The sequence below is a fragment of the Lethenteron reissneri genome, chromosome 48 (assembly GCF_015708825.2).
Source record: "Lethenteron reissneri isolate LAM-NWPU_2019-01 chromosome 48, ASM1570882v1, whole genome shotgun sequence".
NCBI lineage: Eukaryota > Metazoa > Chordata > Hyperoartia > Petromyzontiformes > Petromyzontidae > Lethenteron > Lethenteron reissneri.
In genome coordinates, this window is record NC_083826.1 from 10,082,947 (window position 1) to 10,103,978 (window position 21,032).

Here is a 21,032-nt window from a genome sequence, read left to right on the forward strand (position 1 = left end):
CCGTGTGCGTAGTTCAATTGAATCAAGATGTGTTATTTTCTGAACCCCACTGAGCCTCACTCGCCAACACAATCCGAGCAGCATAATTTGTGCCGTACTTCTGACTGTGCGGGCTATCACAATTAACACTAATCCTCGATGATATTCACTCAAAGTCATCAGTATCTTCATTGCGGAGAATGCAAATAAACAAGATGGACAAGCGTGTGTGTATCATGACACTAAGTGGGTGTAACAGTAGATCTCTGATCCATTGATGTTGAACCCCAGTAACACTAAAGGTGCTGTAAGTCTGGCTCAAAGAGCCGTGGGTATAGAGCCACCGGACCCAAATAATCTTAAGCTTAATTTTCTGCGTGAATATTAAAAGATTGGCAGTACACCGGTACAAATAAAAAAAGCAAAATTTTCTGCAATCAATATTTATTTCCCCCGTATTTCGCAACTAGGGTCAGAAAATCCTGCAGGGTGGTGGTGGTGGTGCGGGACAAATTCAGTTCTCGTGATGTCAAAGCAACCGGAAGACGAATGTTTATGAGCGGCTCAGCACAAAGAAGCTTCGCAGTCTGTTGCCGTATAGCAGCACCCAGCCTGATGACGATCGGCTGCTCCGTATTCCAAAGGCAGCGAGATTGACTCCTCCTGCCCTAGACTTGGTCGGACGGTCCCTTGATTCATGTCCAGAATCGTTTCTTGGCGAACGGTGGCATCAACAGATTACGACTCGTGGTGTCGCCACACGTTCGAATGGGAAAGCAGCTGCTGAATGGAAGACAGTCCTGCACGCTCACTCGAGGTGGGCAACAGCGACATCGTCAGACTGTCCCAGAGCTGGGGAGAATTGTGGTGCCGTGCGAGTCTGGGAAGCCGCCTCGGTGTGGTCATTGCACGTCGTCCAGGGGGGACGTGCTCCCAAAACTCCTCATTTCTCGCAAAGATCCCAAAACCAAATGACATTTGTTTTTAAACGATATTACCAAATTGACGAGCAGAACAAGCATTCGGCGATCCGCATGCACGCGCGTCGAAAGTTCAGAGTTCAGACAGAGAACTAAGAGTATGAATCCTTGCAGTCACGAAAGCTTCAAATCTATCATTTAGACAGAGACACCACCACACCCAACGCTCCTGACCAGGGAACAGCCCTAACAGTGGAGAGAGAGAGATGAAATAAACAATTCTAGTTTAGTAATCTGGGAGAGAGAGAGAGTGGCTTCTAGATAGGGTCCCCATGTGCGTTTTGTCTGTGCCTTCCCGTCAGAGAGAAGCGCCCATTTGTTCGCGAGCTGTCATTTTGTACATTTTTATTTTAAGCGAAACGTTAAACCCTTGTTCAGCTGCGTTTATTGCAGCCTCCGAAACAGCCGCCTCTGGAGTTCATGTAGTGCCACTAATGGTGGCAGAAGGGTTGAATCAGCCCATCATCCTTATGGGGTCATTAAAACGAGTACCGGTTTGTGGGGGAAGTTAACATTGATTGAAGCTTAAAGTTTCAGGTTTATTTTGTTTAACTAGAGCGGACCCATGGAATTAGTCTGCCAGAAGGGGCGATGATTGCTGTGTGTAATCCCAATTGACTAATGTGCAGTGGAGCACACAATGGCCTACTCTTGTGAATGGTGTCAAGGGACATTTAACGTCCTTCGTGAAGCGGATGGCGCAAAGTTCTATTACCTTGATTACACCATCGCAGTATCATGCCCGCAGTACCACGCCCGCAGTACCACGCCCGCAGTACCACGCCCGCAGTATCACGCCCGCAGTACCACGCCCGCAGTATCACGCCCGCAGTACCACGCCCGCAGTATTACGCCCGCAGTACCACGCCCGCAGTATCACGCCCGCAGTACCACGCCCGCAGTACCACGCCCGCAGTACCACGCCCGCAGTATCACGCCCGCAGTACCACGCCCGCAGTACCACGCCCGCAGTACCACGCCCGCAGTACCACGCCCGCAGTATCACGCCCGCAGTACCACGCCCGCAGTATCACGCCCGCAGTACCACGCCCGCAGTATCACGCCCGCAGTACCACGCCCGCAGTATCACGCCCGCAGTACCACGCCCGCAGTATTACGCCCGCAGTACCACGCCCGCAGTACCACGCCCGCAGTACCACGCCCGCAGTATTAACCAGGGCAGCCACTGGATTCGAGAATGGGGTACAGGGGGTATGGGGTACGGAGGGGTACTGGGAACGTGGTACGGGGAATGGGGAATGGGGTAGGGGGGGTACGGGGAACGGGATGTGTGTGTGTGCTTGCCAAACTGACTGGGGATTATGAAGCTATGCCTAAAATAATACACGAAAAATGTATATTGAATGAATCATTTCTCAAACTAAGTGGAATTAATATAAATCGTACCCAATCACAATATTTTACGTATTAAAATAATATTAATTTGTAAAAAGTTCAGTTGTAAAGTTGCAAAATGATGAGGCTTGAACATTATTTAAATAAATATGATTTTGAAAATATGTTAAATGTTAATTATTAAAAGTGTTGACTAAAGTGTAATTTGATGCAAATCATAACGTAAGATAACAATGTAATGTTAGACGGGGAAAGCTTACGAACATTTAATCCAACGTTCGGAAATGCGAGCTTGCAACACGCTTGTGTGTCGTGTCCATGTGCAGCCAGGAGTGACGTTGACCAACTTCGTCCTCCCGTGCGTCGAGGCGACCTGGAGTGCTCACTCCTTGCACTCCCTCCAACAACAAGTGTTTGGCTCAACCGGGGGCCCGACGTGATCGCCTGCGTGCGTGCGTTGGTCTGCGTCCTTTGTCAGCGCAGCTGACCGATGCGAGCGGCTGGCTGATGTTGCCGCCTGTCGAGAAAGTGCGAGGGGCGATTCGGAGCCTGGAGACCTGGTAGAGTGCCGGGCAGAGGCGTGACCTCTCAAGTGAACTGCTGAGGGAGGGTGATGAATGTGTGGATGCTGCCCTACGTGACATCATCGCAAACGTCTGGTGCACAGGACCGGTTCCGGAGGATTGGGAGGATGCCTTGGTGGTGGGTATTTATTTTTAAGAAGGGGAACCGCATTGATTGTAAAAACTACCGAAGGATCTCCATCCTCTTGTGTGCTGGGAAAGGTCCTGCCGAGGTTTATCCAACATCGCCCTTACCAGGCACGCTGATGAGAGGCTTGCAGAGCCCCAATGTGGTTTCGGATGGATTTAGTTCTGAACAGACACCGTATTCCCTGTCTGTTACAGCAGAGGTGTAGGGAATTTCAGCAGGACCTACCTACGTCTCCGCTTTTCTTGACCTGGCCAAGGCCTATGACACCATCAATAGGCCAGGCTCTGGGTTGTCCTTCGTGCTGCCAGGGTCCAGTGTGTTGGCCACGAGTGTGAGAGAACTGGTTCTGTGCAGTCATATGTCCAGCATTGTGCTGTTGTAGTATCGTACTGTAGTCTGCAGTGTCGTGCTGTGTTTTCCATTTGGCAATGTCCAGGAGTCGGGGCAACCACATTCACAGGAAGAGGCATTTTTTGTTCGAATTCGGGAACAACAACAACAAAAACTCAATAATTCAAGGTGCCGCAATGCATGAATGCACTGCGGTGGTGAATGCGAGACTGTGGGGTCCTTAGTAAATGACGGCACGAAGCCGGCCCCTGAAAGAGCCACGACTTGAGACTCCAGAGCCGCAAGGTGTTGCCGACCTCCTGGCAGTGCCAAACCGGCGCCCTCTCGCGGCCACCGCTGGAATCGAGGCTCGAATCCCGTTCAGGTTCACGGTTCGATGTCCAGCGGCCGCCCCGGTTAATAACGCTAATCTAAATCCATTTGGTGCAATTGCCGCTGTGCATGCCGCCTGCTTCACAGTTGGACGTCAAAGATCCCGTGACGCCATTTCGCAAGAGAGCTGCCTCATTGGGTGCCGGGCGTTGGGGCTCAACGTTTGTTTCAATTGGGACCGTCGCCTCCGACTGGCCAGACCGATGCCCCAGGTCACTCTGCTCTCGTCTCTTGAGTTGGTTAAACTAAATAAAATGTGAACCTGAATTATTATTATTACTACTACTATGTTCGATCACTCAGGAAAGCCTCACTTGAGTCTGAATGATTTTTTAAGAGGATCCTGCCAAGTCGGGGGGGGCGGGGGGGATGTCGCTGCGGTGTTGTCTCCTTGGAGCAGGGCTCAGGTCGTGTCTCAGCACTGGGGGAGTGTTTTGGCGATCGCCAGTCGCCAGTCGCCAGTCGCCTGCATGTTTCACGGAGCTTTTGGGAAAGAAACGAGGAACAGCCGGAGCAGGGGGTGAATAGGCAAAGTCCGCACAGAAAGGCACCCGAGTTTGGAATCGAACCCAGGGGGTTCTGGCTACGAAGCGTGAGCCGTAGCCACCGTGGTACTCACTGGCCAGTCGAGAGACCAGTCCCTCCAGCTGGGCTCGAGGGGGGGGAGGGGGGATGGGAGTTTTTGTCGTTACGAGGGATGGTCTGGCATGCAAATTTGTTTTTGTTATCTGCCAAAGCTAATAATTATGACGGTACTATAAAATTCCGCATTTATATCACGTGTGTACAGTATGCAATAAACGTGTAATGCGTTCAGGTAATGCTTATATCAATAACAACGAAATAAACTTTCGCAATTTAACGTTGCCAATTTTTGGGTAAATCGTTTTTTTATTATCAATTCACTCCTGTGCAGTTTAATCCGAGACCGCCATCACTGTAAAGGCGCAGAGGGGGGAGGCCGTGAGGCTTACCGAGCGAGGGAGGCCGAGTTCAGGCGATGGTAGCCGTCAACCCAGACGGTTTAACTCCGTATTCTTGTCCAGGGAAATGGAGTTGTCATGTCCACGCGGCGTACGGCCGTTTCAATACGGACAACATTTTTTGTCTCTTTGTCTTTGTGTTTCTCCCTTGTGATGGGACTTTGTCGGATGAACGTTGAGATTTCTAAGGGACACGGGGTGACCAATAAGGTGCGAATTGGTCTGTAATAAGGCAGGCACTGATAAGTGGTTGACAGTTATGGGAGATGGTCTATAGGCCTTGAAATATTGTTAATTTGTAAAAACAAATGTGAAAAAAAAGAGAGTGAATGCACTTGCAGAGCACGTGGCATGAGACGGAATCCTGAATTCGATCCAACAGATAAAGTAAGCAGACATCCAACAAACCCTGTTTTCAATAATGCATGTTTTTTGGATTAGATTGCGTAAATATATAAATGTGTTGTTAAACCTGCCATCACCCGACACAGCCAGCTAGTAAGGTTGTCACGTAAACAGAACATGCGAATTCATTACTAGTACAGCACACCGGTGTGTTGGAGAGCAAAGCCACAACATTTACAATCTGAGAACGACGTTTCCCTGTTTTGATGCGGGGGGACAGCATCGCCGATCTTGTTAATCTGCGGCACATGGCAACATGTTAAGTCACCGCAAACAATTCCAGCCAACGCGGTGCAATGCACATTGCGGGAGACATCAGCCGCGCAATTCCACTGATCCGTCGAGAATTGCCTGGTTGCAGGTCGGGGCAGTGTTGCATTACAACCGGTTAAGTTAGTCAGCGATAAATTCGTGGATTTCAGGGTTTCGAATTTTGATGAGACCACAATTGGGCAATTCGGCCGCATGGGCCTGTATTGAAGGATTTTGTTGTTGTTGGCATTTTTCAACTTAATTTCCAAATCTAAAAAAATGTAAGAAAAAACATTACAAATCTATTTCTACTCAACAAATAACATCAGCATGAGCTGGCCCGTGCTGAAATAAACCCCAAAAATAAAACTGCTAAATTAAAATGAATAAAATCTATGTTTTTCCGTACAGCTCTGCTCCTTCAGCTCCTCATTATCCCCCCCCCCCCTACTGTGCATTGCAGATTACAGGAGCCGTCGCGAACCGCAAATAATCTGCGAATTACACGGATTTGCAGATTTATTTTTGTTTCTGCTGTATAGCTCTAGACTTGCCAGTGCTCAAACGCCAATGCCGGTCAGAGGATTTAACATTTATTTTGGGAAGTCTTCCGGCTTGCCCCCCCCCCCCCCCCAAATTTCGGCATGCTCAAGTCTGGCCGTGAGAGGTATTACCGTCCGCGATTTGAAACGGGGACGTGGTTGTGTAAGTGTTTTTTTTATTATTGGGATTGTGTCATCGCATCCGCAGGCTGTCAATAAATCCCACGAATCGCCATGAAGCGTCAGTGTCGGGATAGAAACCACGTCGTTGCAAGCCTGCCCCGGGTGAGGCTGGCTCACTCAGCCGTGCACGAGTACCAGGCGAGGTGACCGGGCATGCTGTGGGTCATCCTCACAGCAGCAGCAGGAGCAGCAGCAGGAGCAGGAGCAGCGGCTTTTGGCTGGCCGTCGAACAAAGACGGTTACCGTGTCGCCCGGCGCTTTCAAACGCGCTTCTGCGGCCGTCTGGAATGCTCTTCCTTCCGATATTAGGAAGCCGCTGGAGCTATGGACTTTAAAATTATCCAGATTGAAAAAAAAATTAACCTGTAAAAACAAAGTTTTTCACTATAAATCCTTTATATGCGTGGCGGCTAGAGTCTTCTCGACCTCTGGCTTGAGATGGCTGCCACCTACGGGTCAGATGATTGCCTGCCACCATTAAGCAATTGGTAATTAAATATAATATTTTTGTCCTAAAAAGTGGAAAATTTAGGAATTTTTTTTCACGAACATAAATTGTCACGCACAACGAGTCTGTGTGCAAGATGTCAGCTCGATTGGATCACGGGAAGTGGGTTAAAAAACAACCGAAAGATTTGCACGGTCCTAAGCGCGCAAGCAAGCAAGCAAGCCAGTGAACTTAATATAAAGGATTTAATAACTTCTTTCAAACTGCTTTTCATGTTTAGTTTGTTGTCCTTCCCCCCGCACCTCGGATTAGCACGTTTGGCTACGTACGTACATACAGGCCGCTTGTGCTTGTGTGCCACGTCGCCCTTATTAGGTGCTCGCTAACAGTACTTGCCCCAGTTGCAGCCTGTTAAGGACTATACGGGGTATCTCTGTCTCTCTTTTATCTACACCGTGGTTACGTGTACGTACGCGAAGTTCGACTCCTCGCCTCGTGACCAAGACGCTGCTTGCCGATTGCTGCCTTGCCCCGGCGTGGGCCACCATTAGGTCGACTCCGAAGTTTAAATCCAAAGGGCCCAGATGGAACATGTGGGGGGGTGCACCTCATGGCCCCCCTCCCCTCCCCACAGTGGCCTTGTAAACCTGCGCTTATGAGTAGCAGACTCCCGACAGCTAATCAGGAATAATATATGCAACCGACGCACGCAGCCAGTGTATTAATTTACCAAAACGATGTGTTTTCATGCCTCACTGTTGTGCGTTGCGGTGCCGAACAGACTTGCTGGATAATGTATCGGCCGGTTAGAAATCCGCAGAAGCCAGAGCCCCGTTTTTTCGGTGAGCGCAATCACCCGCGCCGCATGCCCGTGCGGTGTTTATTTCGATCTGCCTCGGTATGCGAGGGCGGATCGCTTGCCTCGCTGTTTGAAGGTCGCGAGTTCAAATCTCGACCCGGGTCAATTCAATTAATCGCCAACGTCTCTCTGAGGTCGATTAAATGAAAAGCACTTTGTGAGAAATCAACAACTGTCCTGTGGTGTGACAGGTCTCTGCCATAATAATGTGGAAATTATCCCGCTGGCTTAGGACTGGGAGATGAGTGACAGCTGCCCCACGTTGCGGTGGTGAGATGTTAACTACCTCGCCTGGTATACAGGAGGTCGTGGGTTTGATCCCGATCCTGATGCCTGCTGTATATTTGGAATTTGCATATCTCTGTCCCTGTGGTCACGTGGATTTTTCTTCGGGTCCTCCAGTTTTTCCCCTCTGCATTTAAAATCAACGTCACATGTTTAGACTATGTGGCTGCTCTAAATGTCCACGTGATAAGCCACATCGTCGTGCTATCATTTGTGATTGGCAGGTAGATTCTGAAAAATAGCTCTTATATCTCAGTGGGCCTTACCTGGTAAAATAAGCATAGTTTATAGTTTCGTTTTTCAGTCTCCAATATTGCTTCTGGAGCTCATGGCATGCTGCGGTAATTCCCACACAAATTCCCAAGTGGCTGTGGAGGGAATCAGACCTTCGCCTGGGTGCAAACTGTTTCAGTTGGTGGTGAGCGTTCCGAAAACTAGGCTACAACTCCCACAAAGACAGAGATCATCCCCTATATAACTTAACAGACTTTATTGGGCTATCATTTGTGGCCAGGTCGCTTCTGAAAACGAGCTATTTATAGCTCAGTGGGCCTTACCTGGCACAATCAAAACAAATAAGAGTCTGGTATGCAGCGGCCCTTGGTCCAACCGAGTAGTTCTCGGGCGCGGTGCATTGATGCTTTTCATACAACTTTCATGACACACAAGCACATGTATATATATAATTACTCTATTCAGATAAATTCGTTGTTTCGTTAAATGTGGCATGATCCATCCCCCGAGAAGCAAACATTATCAATGTGTACTTTTTTTTTCACCTGAAGACGATTGCTTGTGTTGCGATTGAAACGTCGTGATTTTTTATTATTTTTCTATCTAGAAATGTGTTGGATGACTGTGACCCGGCGGAACCACCCTGCGCAGTCGCCACGCTCAGTGAACCTTTTCCTGGTAAAAATAGTTTTTTTATTTGAGTCGGCCATCACTTTGACTGCGAGTCCAAGGTGCCGACGCTGTGTTCCTGCCTGCAGGGAAGCGTCTGCGGAGTTTCTTGGGGGGTACATTTTCTGGGGGGGTGTCCCCCCCCACCCTCCCGCCGTGTGTGTGAGAATGCTGCTATAGGTCGTGTCATTCCAGAAAGGGGAGCAGCATCGCTTCGAAAGTTATTTTTGAAACAGAACGTGGCGGGCAGGATAGCGGCGGTTTTACAATCGACGAGGGGAGGCCTTGGCACCGAGGGACGCGCGCAGGAGGGGCAGCCGGGCGACGAGAGGCCCGCTAAGAGGCGTTCACTTGAGCCCAAGTGAACTGCACACCGATAGAAAGACCTGAGTCAGATGGTGAGGTCGTAATTAGACCCTTGAGAGCAAATCGAAGGAGATCGGGGTCCTGACCGCGCAACGGCCGTGGGGGTTGGCAGGAGGAAGGAGGCGATGTGAGGGTGGGGGGAGGTGTGCGGTCGGCCGAGAGGTTTCGCAGCGAGGATTTTCAGCCGCGCGGTGACCCTCTCGCTCTTGGAGGATGCTCGTTGCAACCGGAGAAACCCCGGGGGATGGCGCTCGGAACGGCGCACGCGGCGTCGGCACTGGGATGGCGCGCGTCCTGCCAACGTCCACAATCCCCCCCCCCACCCCGGGGTAGGAGAGTGGAACGCTCCGGGGCGCGTGAACATCTCTGGCGTGTTTATCGCGCCACTCTGACCGTATTGAATGTCGACGCAAATGTCTCAGAAAATTGAATTAATGATATTTTGATGCTCACCATGTGGTCAGTTGCGAGGCGTTTTATATATTTTTTGCGCGGCGGGTCACTGCTCACGACGGGCCTTATCGTGGCGTGAAACATTTCTCAAGGGTGGAAAAAAATGCGAGAGGGAACACCTTGTCGGCTCCGGGAGGCTTCATCGACGGCCGTGTCAAGAGAACTACAATCGCGTTCGGGCGCGGCGGTGGCGAGATGTTAACTACCTCGCCTGGTATGCAGGAGATCGTGGATTCGATCCCGACCCTGATGCCTGCTGTATATTTGGGAGTTGCGGTGTCTCTCTTTCTCTCTCCCCGTAGTCACGTGGGTTTTTCTCCGGGTCCTCAGGCATTTCCCTCCACATTTTATGGCTGCTGTTAACTTCCACATGACGATGATAATCTATCTTGTTGGTTCTTTCGGTAAAGTCACGTAGAAGGGAAATAATAAAATAATAAAAAACACTGTCTTTCAGACAGACCTGTTCTTCACCTGAGGACGGCTGCTTGCGTTGTGGCCGAAACGTCGTGAGAATGATTTTATTATGTTTTATTTTTATTATTTTATTATTTCCCTTCTACGTGACTTTACCGAAAGAACCAAGAAGATGAATCCCTGCAGTCACGAAAGCGTTAAATCGATGATAATCCACTTTGTTGAGCAATCATTTGTGATTGCCAGGTCGCTTCTAAAAATTGGCTATGGAAAGCTCAGTTGCCCTTGGTTAAACCGAGTAGTTCTCGAGCGTAGTGCGTTGATGCTCTTAATGCAACTTTCATGATACACACATACATTCAGTTTTTCGCCAAATGAGGCAAGTTCTATCCCCGAGAAGTAAACATTATAAATGTGTTGGATGACTGTGACGTGGCAGAACCACTGCGCAGTATCCACACAAGGTCGAGCAGCGTCCTCTGGCGTTGGGCGAGAGAGGCCCATCGAGAGAGGCCCATTGAGGCGACTCGAGAGTAGTTCCGTGGTGGCGTCATCTTCCGAGACGGTTCCCTTGAATGCGCCGCGAGGATCTCGTGACTCGGGGCGGTTCCACAAGGGTGACGGCGACTCCGATAGCGGCACGATATCGGACACGATTATTCTGCAAAAGAAAATTATCTCTGACTAAAAGAGCCCAGTTTCCCCGAATCCACCTTCCCCACGTGAATTCCTCCTCTGCTGCTGCTCTGATGAGAAACACTGCCAGCTCCGATCTCCCGTCCCATCGGCTCGTGGGCTTAGCGTGGCCATTTCTCTCTTCAAAGTCCCCTGGGCGGCTCAGCGATGCCACCTCTGACCTCTTGGAATGCGAGTTTCGAATCCAGGTTTCAGATGCTGGGTTCCGGCCACCAAAAATGGCACGCAAAAAAAAACCCCACCACAATGAATCTGCTTTGGCACTAAATTGAGCCGGAGCCTATTCCTGAGAATGAAATACAGTAACACCCCGATTTACACCCTCCCGTTGTACGCACTTTCGCAACAATGGCACTCAGCTTATTAATACCCAATCCTGTGTCCTCGAGATTTATAAACTGAACCATTAAGACCCAAATCGTTTACATTGAGATGTAGAGCTTCCAGCTTGTAGACGTGGAGCTTCAGCTTGTAGAATGCAGCGACTCTGGTCCCTCTCAGGGACCCGCCTTATATCCCCCCCAGGTCGGGGCCGCTCTGCCCTTGGCCCCGTCCATCTTCTGGAGCCTTCCAGCTTCCTCCCGATCCCCCTCGAGAGCTCTCCCCGAACACGTGATTACCCCCTAGCCCCCCACCTGGGGGCCTCTCTGTGGACACTCCGGATCACGTGTCTATGGGGTCAACCAGAGTGCCATGGCCCGGGGCAACCCTGCCCCTGGGCTGACACTCTCCCGCTCCCCCTGGTGGGAGTCCGCACCACACGCTATGTGTGGTGCCCGCGCTATCCCAGCGCTCGCCAAGCCCCGCTAGGACTGGGGTTTACGCGATGACGGTGCATCGCATGCCACGGCCCTTCCGGGTCGGCACCATACAGTGACATCCCCGATGTCACTACATATGTGTATGTGTAGTGACATAGAATTGGTCACTAAGTAGCATAGCGCTGGCTGCTGGCAGGGAAGGGGATCTGCAGCTTGTAGCAGCCCGGACTGACAGCAGACCACGTGATAGACCCCAGAGGGATCTAGGGTAAAGGTTACGGAAGGGACACGTCCAGAGCCCGCTAGTAGCTTCCAGAAGGGGGGCGTGACCGGGATGGAGCGAGGCCACGCTAACAGGATAAAAGGGGACCCCGAGCGAGAGCTTGGGGCTGTCGTTCGGAGTGGGATCCGCGTCGTCGTCGTTGCTGCTGAAGATAGTCGCCATCGCCGCTCTCGTCTCGTGCCTTCATCGCTGTCGTCTCCACTTGACATTGCGCTGCTAGACGTAGTTGGCTGTCTTAGTTCATCGCCGTCAGTGTCAGACGGCTAGCGCTGTGTGTAGGCTAGTAACCAGTGTAGAGTTGCATATAAGCGAGAGACAGAGAGTGTGTAACAGTGTAGGGTGTGTATAAAGTGTACAAAGTGTGCTCAGTGTTTAATTAAATAATTGCCTCCCAGAAGTTACGTCTTCAAGTCAGTCACTACATATGTACCAGATACAAGACATTTGATTTTGGATTGTTCCTTTGGCGCGATGGAGCCGTTGTCTGAGCATTTGACTCACAATCAGAACGCCGTGAGTTCAAACTCAGTTGTGGGGGTCCACTGAGGCTAACACCATCACGCCAAGGAGGGATAAAACAACAAGCTTTTTCCAGGAAGTCGACCAAAACAATTGCCTTGGTAAAGCCGAGTACTCGGACATGCGAATGTGGAATTTACGCCTCCAGCACAGTTCTGCCAAGGGGCATATTCGTCAGCCCCACGAAGATGGAAACATTTTGACTCTGGGTCTTGACGCTGATGAAACGATGGACGTCGGGCGAGAACAGCAACAACAAAAAAACCCACCGCCCATTTATAAAAAAAAAATCCAAACTCTATCTCACGACCTCTGCAGTCCAGCTCCACGCTCGCACACAAACCCGGCCATTGTGAGCCCCCACCCTCCTAGCACGAGAAGCGGGGGGGGGGGGGGGCGCGCGCTGCAGACAACAAGACACGGGGTTTTGTGCTGCTGCGCCGGTGCATTCCAGTGCCACCCACGCGCGTGCTCGCTAATTCGCTCGCTCAGACAAGCGCGGCCCCTTGTGGGGGGCCCTGCACCTCAACCGCCTTGTGGCCCGGTCCGGACAGTTCTTGCCAGGGCAGCGGTCCACGTCCCGGCCGTACCCCCCTTTTTTGACGGAATTCTTTCGACGCAACCGGCACGCCGCTCGCAGGCTCATGCCAAAAATCTCGGTCTCTTCCCCCGGCGGGCTACTCCCGGCCCTCCGTTCGTTTCCGACGAAGTGTAAACACCGATACTCGAGTACAACAACGTCTCCTTATCTTGTAGATACCGTGTGTGCTGGCGACGTCTGGCGCGCGTGGCCGTGTGTGTGTCCGCGGCTGTTCCTGCATCAGTGTTTGTGAAGGCTTGGTGAAGATTGTGAGAAGCTCCTCTTCCCCGTGACTCTGGTCACGGTTCAGTCACTGCGCTGTGACTGCCATGGCACCTTTGGTGCAATGGTGCAGTGATTGTTATTTAATATTATTATCATCGTCACTACAATTGTTCACCCAGGAGGAGTCTCAAGATTCATTTTCAAGAGGGTCCTGCCAGGTTTTCACAGGAGGGCTAGCGTTGCTACTATTCAATCCCAATTGAGTCATTAGCGGGTAACTTTTCAGCAATCAGATATTAGGTCAATACACTTACAATGTATGTTTTTTAATCTATGGGAGGCAACCGTAGAACCCAGAGGAAACCCACGCAAAACAAGAGGGGAGAACATACAAACTCCACATAGGTGCCCGAGTCAGGAATCGAACCCAGGCCATTCTTGCTGTGAGACACCGCATGTTAGCAAATCGCCACGCTGATGTCCCTACAGTGATGCGCTCTCCTGAAAGTAACTCTTGAAGGTGTTTTTTTTCTCATAACGAGCGAAGGTTTGAAACAGGATTGCCTCTGTGATGCTCGGCCGTGATCGGTGGCCTTCATCTACCTGAGGAAGTCTCTGCTGAGTCTCAAGGCTCTCTTTCGGGAGGGTCCGGCCTTTGCGACGCTTGGCCAGAACTGTTTAAGAATGTTTGGCTGCTAGTGGGAGGAAGCGGGGGTGCCCAGAACAAACCCCACACACTCTCAAAGCCCCATACACAGACAGATTCAAATCACAGACAGACTCAGTCCAGTGAGTGGACCAAATTCGTTGGTGGTGGGCCAGTCCCAAGGCAGCGCTGCAAATCTATTGACACCTCATGCAAATAAGCCGGAAGCCGGTATGCACCGGTGGCTATCTATTGAAACATTAACCAGGCTCCTTGGGACCCTGCTTAGCTTTCGAGATCCGATGAGATTGGGTGCAGTCCAGGTGCTCTGGCCGTCCATACGTGGCAAGAGAAAGATTTGCCTTTGGGGTTGCGAGTTTAAAAAAACAGCGATCGCTAATGGACCTGTCCACCCAGAAAAGCTAACACCTTATTTCAGACGATGGCTTTCTTGCTGCAGCAGCAGCAGCAGCAGCAGAAGGAGGTGAGTATTGTTCTGTGTTTCCCAATTAAGTCATTTGTGAGTAATTGTTTTACAATTTGAATTATTTCAAACAATTGAGCAGTCAGCGCTTTCGAATTGGCTGCCGCGAGCCACGAGAGGAAAGTCTACATTCCCTTGACAAGGCCACTCGTGCGAATGCTGATTTCCGCTGCCAACTTTCCTCATATCTGTAGTAGTTTTTTACAAGCCTTGGTTCCATGCTGGTGATGATGATTATTTTGGGCTGGATAATGGCCGAAACTGCACTTAAACTCTTCCCAACTGTGAGCCACGGTGAACGTTCTCATCTTAAAACACTTTTTTTATAGAAACTTAAAAAATGTTATATAAAAATACGCACGTACGTTTGTTTGAACGTCTTTCGCACCACCGTACGTAGCCAACCCCCGTGCTAACCCGAGGTGCGGGGGAAGGACAAAAAACGATGTCAAAGGAAAGAACACGGAGTCTTCCCATTAATTAGCCTCAGCTATTGCTCACAGATACCCCTGCGGAGAACTTTGAATCTGGGGAGATGAGGGGGAAGAAAGTGAGGGGGGTGGAGGGGGCCTGTGGGGGGCCTGTGGAGGACTGGTTGAGCTGTCTGACAGCGGCTGCTGGTGTTGCCGTGTGCCGTGTGGTGCTCGTGTCTCAGGGAGCCAGCACACTAAGGCCGGCTTGTTGTTGTTGTCCCACGGTATTCGCGTCTTGTGCAGTGGATCTTCGCCGCCATGTCTACTCTCCCGATGTTAGATTTCTTAGAGATGATAATTCACGTGTATCGTCCGGTTCTAAAGGGCGATTCACCTCCATTTGCTCGGCGTCGCTCGAATGCGGGTTATTTATTTATTATGTTGTTCTTCAAATCGGTCGCGGTTTCTTCAATTTCAAGTAAAAAAAATCGCGCGTGCCTCAAACGACTGGAGGTAATCTAAGAATAAAAATTCACCACCTTCGCCTTAAAAGAACAAAAGAAAATATATAAATCGGTGACTTTTTGGGCACGTGATATGAAGGACGATTCCACAAAAAAACGTCGCCTATCATATATCTTTTTTACTTTAAGGCCACAGTGTTTGTTACTGACGAATGCGTTGAGTATTTTTGTTGTTCGATTAATTATCCTTGCGCACCACCGCCGCGCACCTCCGACTCGCACGGTCGGCTACGTACGGCGCGAACGAAGCTCAACACACGTACTGTCCGTGCTGTCCGTAGAACGCAGGGGCAGCGTCGTCGGCAGGTGATGTGACCGCGACCCAGGTCGCCCTTGCGCAAGAGGCAGCGGCGTTTCACGCCTCTCCGTGGGTTCGCTCGCTCTCCTGTTCTACGCCAAGCGGTATTCGCCACGGAATTGCGCATCCGATTAGCGCGGTCGGCTACGTACCGTGCACTGCGCGTTCCCACGCTCCGTCCCTCACGGTCGGGGTGAGAATTGCCTCCACACTATGATGACGATGATGTTGATTGTGTCGTGGGGCAGTCATTCGTGCTCAGGCCGAAGCTCCGTGGCCTCGCTGCCGTGGAGGACCAGGCTCCATCGCGAGAGATGAATTCCCGTGCCGAATGCAAGAATCCCACCGAGTGATTCTGACGAGGCCATTACGGACCCCCTGCACCCAGGGATCGGCAGTCAAAATTACAAGAAGAGAGGTTTTTTGTCGAGCCGCAACGCACGTGAACACGAGAGGGCGGTCCCTTAATGAGTAACGTCACGAAGCAGTTCCTGAAAGAGCTGCAGGCTGCCGGCCCGCTGCCCTCAGCACCTCGAAGTGGACTATGGAGGAGGAGATGACCAAAGGGTGGATGGGGACGCTGAGGTTGTGTGGGCGCTGCTTGAGGGACGTGTCGAATGTGAGGCGGATGAGAAGACTTCGCTGCACGTGGTGGTGACGGTGGTGGTCAGACTAAGGCCCGCGTATTCTGGGTCACAGCTCGGCTCGTGCTCAGCTCTGGCTCTAAGCGAGCCGTGGCTGAGAGCCACGCTTAGCTGGAGCCAGGGTCGCAGCCAAGCTCAGGGTGTGTCCCCGTGAGCTGAGCCCGAGCCGAGCCACGTGTCGGCCGCTCGCTCGCTCGCTCATTCGCGCCACTGAACGCAGCGGAGCGGTTCGAGAGCCCAGCTAAGCAGCGTGAGAAGCCGAGCTGGGGCCGGGACGCGGCCACCCCAGGGTGCGACCGTCTGGACGCCGGGCGTCGGCCAGCTTCGCCGGCGGCTTCGGGAGTCTTGTCCGCACGGTCTCATATCCGCAGGAGCGGCAGTTGTGGACTTCTCGCCAATTTGTTCCCTCGTTTACTCACTCCGAACGTGACGGTGAGGACAGGGCTCGAGTCGAGGATTTCAACTCTCGAGCCTCCCCTGTGGGTGCCCGTGAGCCGCGTGCCCTGGGCACGGCGTCCGTCTTGGATGTTTGCTTCGACCCGTCCCGGGGAATATAAACAATGCCGATGCTCGCTCCGCTGGCTTCGCGTTTGTTATCGCTCACTCGGGTCTGTTTTTTGTTACCGGCGGCCGTGCCCCTCGGCGACGGAGCGCTCATTCCGTTTTAGATGTCATCGCGTTACCCGCGTGGGACCGCGCTTGCGCAAGGGAAGTTGACTTGACACCGCGGAGAGAAAGGCAAAGGACGATGATGATGATGATGATTCCCTGCGGCTTCTGATGATAATGATGTTTATTGTTGTGATACTACTGTTGCCGCTGCCGCTGGTCTTGGTGCCGGCAACATTTTCCCGACTGCCGTGTTCGCGTTTTACAACGTAAGAGCCGGCGAGCACGGAGAGGGCCGTGTGGACAGGGAAGCGTTGTCACAGACGGCCGTCGCGAGGCACACAGAGGGAGAGAGTGAGTGACCATCACTGTGCACCCCCCCCCCCCCTCCCGGCCCTCGCAGATCCCTCAGCGCAGATGAACGGCCCCCCGGTCTTGTCGCACCACCACATGATGGGCGCTGGCCCGCAGCACCACGGCCTGCACCATGAGCTCCCCCACCACGGCATCTCCTCCTCCTCGTCGCCCATGGGCGGCGGAGGCCTCTCCCCGCCCGCGCTCAACGGCATGTGCTCGCCGTACCCGGTCATCTCCTCCTCCACCGTGGGGCCCAACCTGCACACGCCGCCGTCCTCCCAGCACGGCGTGTCCTACATGGGCGGCCCGCAGGTACGCACGCACGAGCAGGCACATGCACGCACGCACAAAACAAAGATGCCCCGTATAGCCTGAGCAGACTGTTGGGGCAAGTGCTGTTAGCGAGCACCTTTGAAGGCCGGCACGGAACACGAGGGGGTGGGTGGCCAGCAACACGTCCGGCCACCTTTGTCTCCCCGGTGGCGATGTTTACTCACCGCACCAGGTACTATTTGAGGCTGAGTCGACCTAGGGAAGGCCCAGGACCGGGAATCGAACTCGGGTCGCCAGGGTTCAAAGCGCATCGCGCTAACCGCTACACCACCGCACTCCACACGCACGCCACACGCACGCCACGCTGGTCACACTCTGCCACCCGTCACGGCGGTCGCCGCCTACAGAGCTCGTCACCAGAGATCGGTCCACATCGGCCACCTGGAGACCCCCGCCATCCGAGATCTTTTTTTCACTTTCTTGTCTGATGGCATAATCGGAGGACCGACCTGTGAGTCTGCCGTCAAGCCAGCTCATCGGAGAATCCGTCTGCTCGTCTCTTGGCGTAGCGTGCAAAAATAGACAGTTAAAAATAACACCGGCAAAAACAAAAACAAAATAATGCAAGTGAAAGTTACGATGGAGACATTTTTTTTTCGCTTTGACTTTCAATCTGTTTCAAGGTCCCGCGCTTTAGTGAGATGCTGCGGTGTGGTGTGTCACATCGCGGGGCTGATGTCACATCCACTTACTCTCACGTCGCCGCACGTGCTCCCACAGTCTCTCCTCTCACGCTCCGCAAAACCCCTGTGCCTCTTGCTTGCACGGGGCTGCTTGCAGATGTTTTTCTTTTCCCAATAAAAACTGCATTATCATTGCGATAACAGAGAATAAATTACCTGCCTAATCAATATCGTAAAAAAAGAAAATATAAAGTCGTGCTGCTCACGGAAGCATCAATGATTCGTAACAAAGTACAGCCGCTTTGTTGATCCACTGCTGGATGAAGGCCTTTCTAGTGCTGTGTCAGTCTTGGGCAGTTGTTTGGCCATACTTCACCCATATTGGTCAGTAGGCGACGAAGGAAGCCCAGGGACGGTTCAGGATACCGTCCGCCACTTATGTTAGCCACGGTCGGGAATCGAACTCGGGCCGCCGCAGCGGCGCCTTCACGACTGCACCACCGCTGGCGCATCACGGGGCGAAAGTGGCAGCATCCCGGGGCCACTGGTGGAATTTCCACATTCCCGTGGCCGATTGCAGTCTCAACCCTTTTTCGATTTCCCAGAAAGTGGTTCTCATTTTATCATTCCAGAGTTACAATGACGACGACGACGACGATGGACCGAGTTCATCCCAAGTAGCGGTTTGACTTAACGGCCTCCCAGCTGCGTCATCAGCGCTCTGAGCACCGAGCCGCGGTCAGACCCTCTCTGTTGTAGCCGCCGTATCAGGGTCACGTACATGAGGGGGGGAGGGGGTGACGGGGAGGACCACCGTCCCCTGTGGAACTCATCGGGGCGGCGGGCGGCCGCACCCCGTGCCAGACAACGTCTCCGGAAGGCGACGCCGACGAAACTCCCCCTCGAGTCACTCCAATAGGGCTCCGTCACCCAGCGCTAGGGGGCTCTCCTTCGCCGTACGTGGCCACTGCAGAGAGAGATTGAGCGGCGCCATCACCACCGCGCTCCCAGCCGTCGACTTGGCTGAGACCGCCAACCCCACCGGACACGACAGCCTTGCGGCGTTGTCACAGGCAGCAAAGACGGCAATCACATTCATTGTATCATTTGTGTCTTATTATTTTTATTCTGCTTGTTTACCCAGGAGAGGAGTGTGACTTTTTCTGGAGGGCAATATCAAAACATTTTAAGATTATTATTTGCCAAATTTGGACCGTGATGCCGACAGGCATCAGACCTCTCTCAAGAACGACACGTCACGGGATCCCATTCTTTTGTATCGTCCGCTGCAAAGCGAACGGTGCGTGGCGTCGCTACTGCTGCGACTGCTGTGGCAACCGCGGGATTTACCGGTTGCGGTCGCTGGGATTCTCACCGCGAACCTCTGCGACAAGCGCCGTGCCAACGATTTGCCATGGAAATCCTCGCTGAGTCTCAGGACTCCGTTTCAGGGTGGGGTGTGCTGCACCGGGATGCTGTTGGCCAATGCCTTGAGTGAGAGTTTGGCTCCGTGCAGGAGGTAACCGTAGAGATCGCACGTGATGGTGTGACGCTCACAAAGTGGTTGGTACGGTACTGTACTTTAGTGGTGGCCGTGGTGGTGGTGGTGGTGATGGTAGAATCGCTATGATCGTAGTGATGGTGGTAGTGTGGACAGCGTTGTTGGTGGTGATGGTGGCAGAGGTGGTGGTAGAGAAGGTGATACAACAGTGGCGGTTGTGATGATATTTGTGGGAACGGTGGTCATGTTAGCAGTGGTATTGGTTGTGGTGGTGGTATTGTTGGGGAGCGGTGGCGCAGCGTTATTTTTATTCCCACTCGCAGCCAACATCAGTGACGAATATCTGAACCGGTCATGGGCTTTCCCTAGGTCGACTCAACCTAATTGAGTTTCTGGTGCGGTGTAAACATCAGATTCGGCCTCCGTGTTAAATTGTAAACATCAGCACTGGGGGGTGATGAAGGCGCCCCGTGCGTGGTGCTGTGCCGGCCGTAATGGTACTCCCGAACAACACTTGCTCCAACAGTCTGTTGAGGCTATATTGGGCATCTGTTGTCTTTGTTGGCAGCGATCTTGATTGTCGTGGTAGTGGTGGTTGTGGTGTGTGAGTAGCAGTGGTGATGGCGAGCGGTAGCGTAGTGGTTAGCGCGCTGCGCTACGAGCCTGGCGACCCGAGTTCGATTCCCGCTCACGGCCAACACCACGGACGATTATCTGAACCGGTCATGGGCCTCCCCTAGGTCGACTCAGCCTCAAATTAGTACCTGGTGTGGTGTCTAAACATCGCCACTAAGGATACAAAGGCGGCGGGGGTTGGTGCTGGCCACCCCCCCTCGTGTGCCGTGCCGACCTTCATAGGTGCTCGTTAACAGCACTTGGCTCAGCAGTCTGTTAAAGGCTATACGGGGGAGCTTTGTCTTTGCTGGGCTGGCGGCACTAGTGGTGTATGGTGGTGCTGGTGGTGGTTGCTATATTGGTCGTCGTGTTGCTGATGTTATTGTTTGTGACGCCTAGAATAATCCAGCGCCTCGTGCAGGCTGCTGCTGCTGCTGCTTTAACCAGCAGCTGAATATGAAACGAGTCGGATCGTTTTTGGCTGCAGGCGACGAGTGAAGCGCATTTCCCTTAATAACTTGAGACTGGAAATGCTAATTAAACCTTTCATAAAGTTTACAGGAACTGCATGGTGCACACATCAGAACGCACACACGCGCGTACACACGCACACACATGTACAAAGACAGAGATCCCCCACAAAGGCTTTACAGACTATTGGGGCAAGTGCTGTTAGCAAGCACCTTTGAAGGCCGGCACGGCACAAAATGGGGTGACTGGCCAGCGACATGCCTGGCCGCCTTTGTCGTCCTAGTTTAAATGTTTACACACCAGGTACACTTTTGAGGCTAAGTCGACCTAGGGGAGGCCCATGGTGTTGGCCATCAATGGGAATCGAACTCCAAAGTGTACCTGTACACATACACTACACAAATACACACACACGCGCACAAACACATGCGCACAAACACACACATGCGCACACACGCGTTCAAACACACACACACTGGCACAAACACACACGCGCACAAACATATACACGCGCACAAACACGCGCACACACGCGTGCACACACAAACACACACGCACACACAAAAACACACAAACACACGCACACACACACAAACACACAC

General features: G+C 52.3%; 1 protein-coding gene across 4 annotated transcripts in view; it reads left to right on the forward strand.

Moving 5' to 3' along the window:
• The window catches only part of LOC133354767 (retinoic acid receptor RXR-alpha-B-like), a 143,857-nt gene that overhangs the window by 90,428 nt on the left and 32,397 nt on the right, over positions 1-21,032 (forward strand). For 3 of the 4 annotated variants that reach the window (XM_061571867.1, XM_061571869.1, XM_061571866.1), the window contains exon 2: positions 16,934-17,199. In XM_061571867.1, the coding sequence (XP_061427851.1) occupies positions 16,934-17,199 (266 nt within the window). Of the gene's footprint in view, positions 1-15,297; positions 15,382-16,933; positions 17,200-21,032 lie in introns of those variants that run through there. The other variant, XM_061571868.1, reaches the window with a different exon arrangement.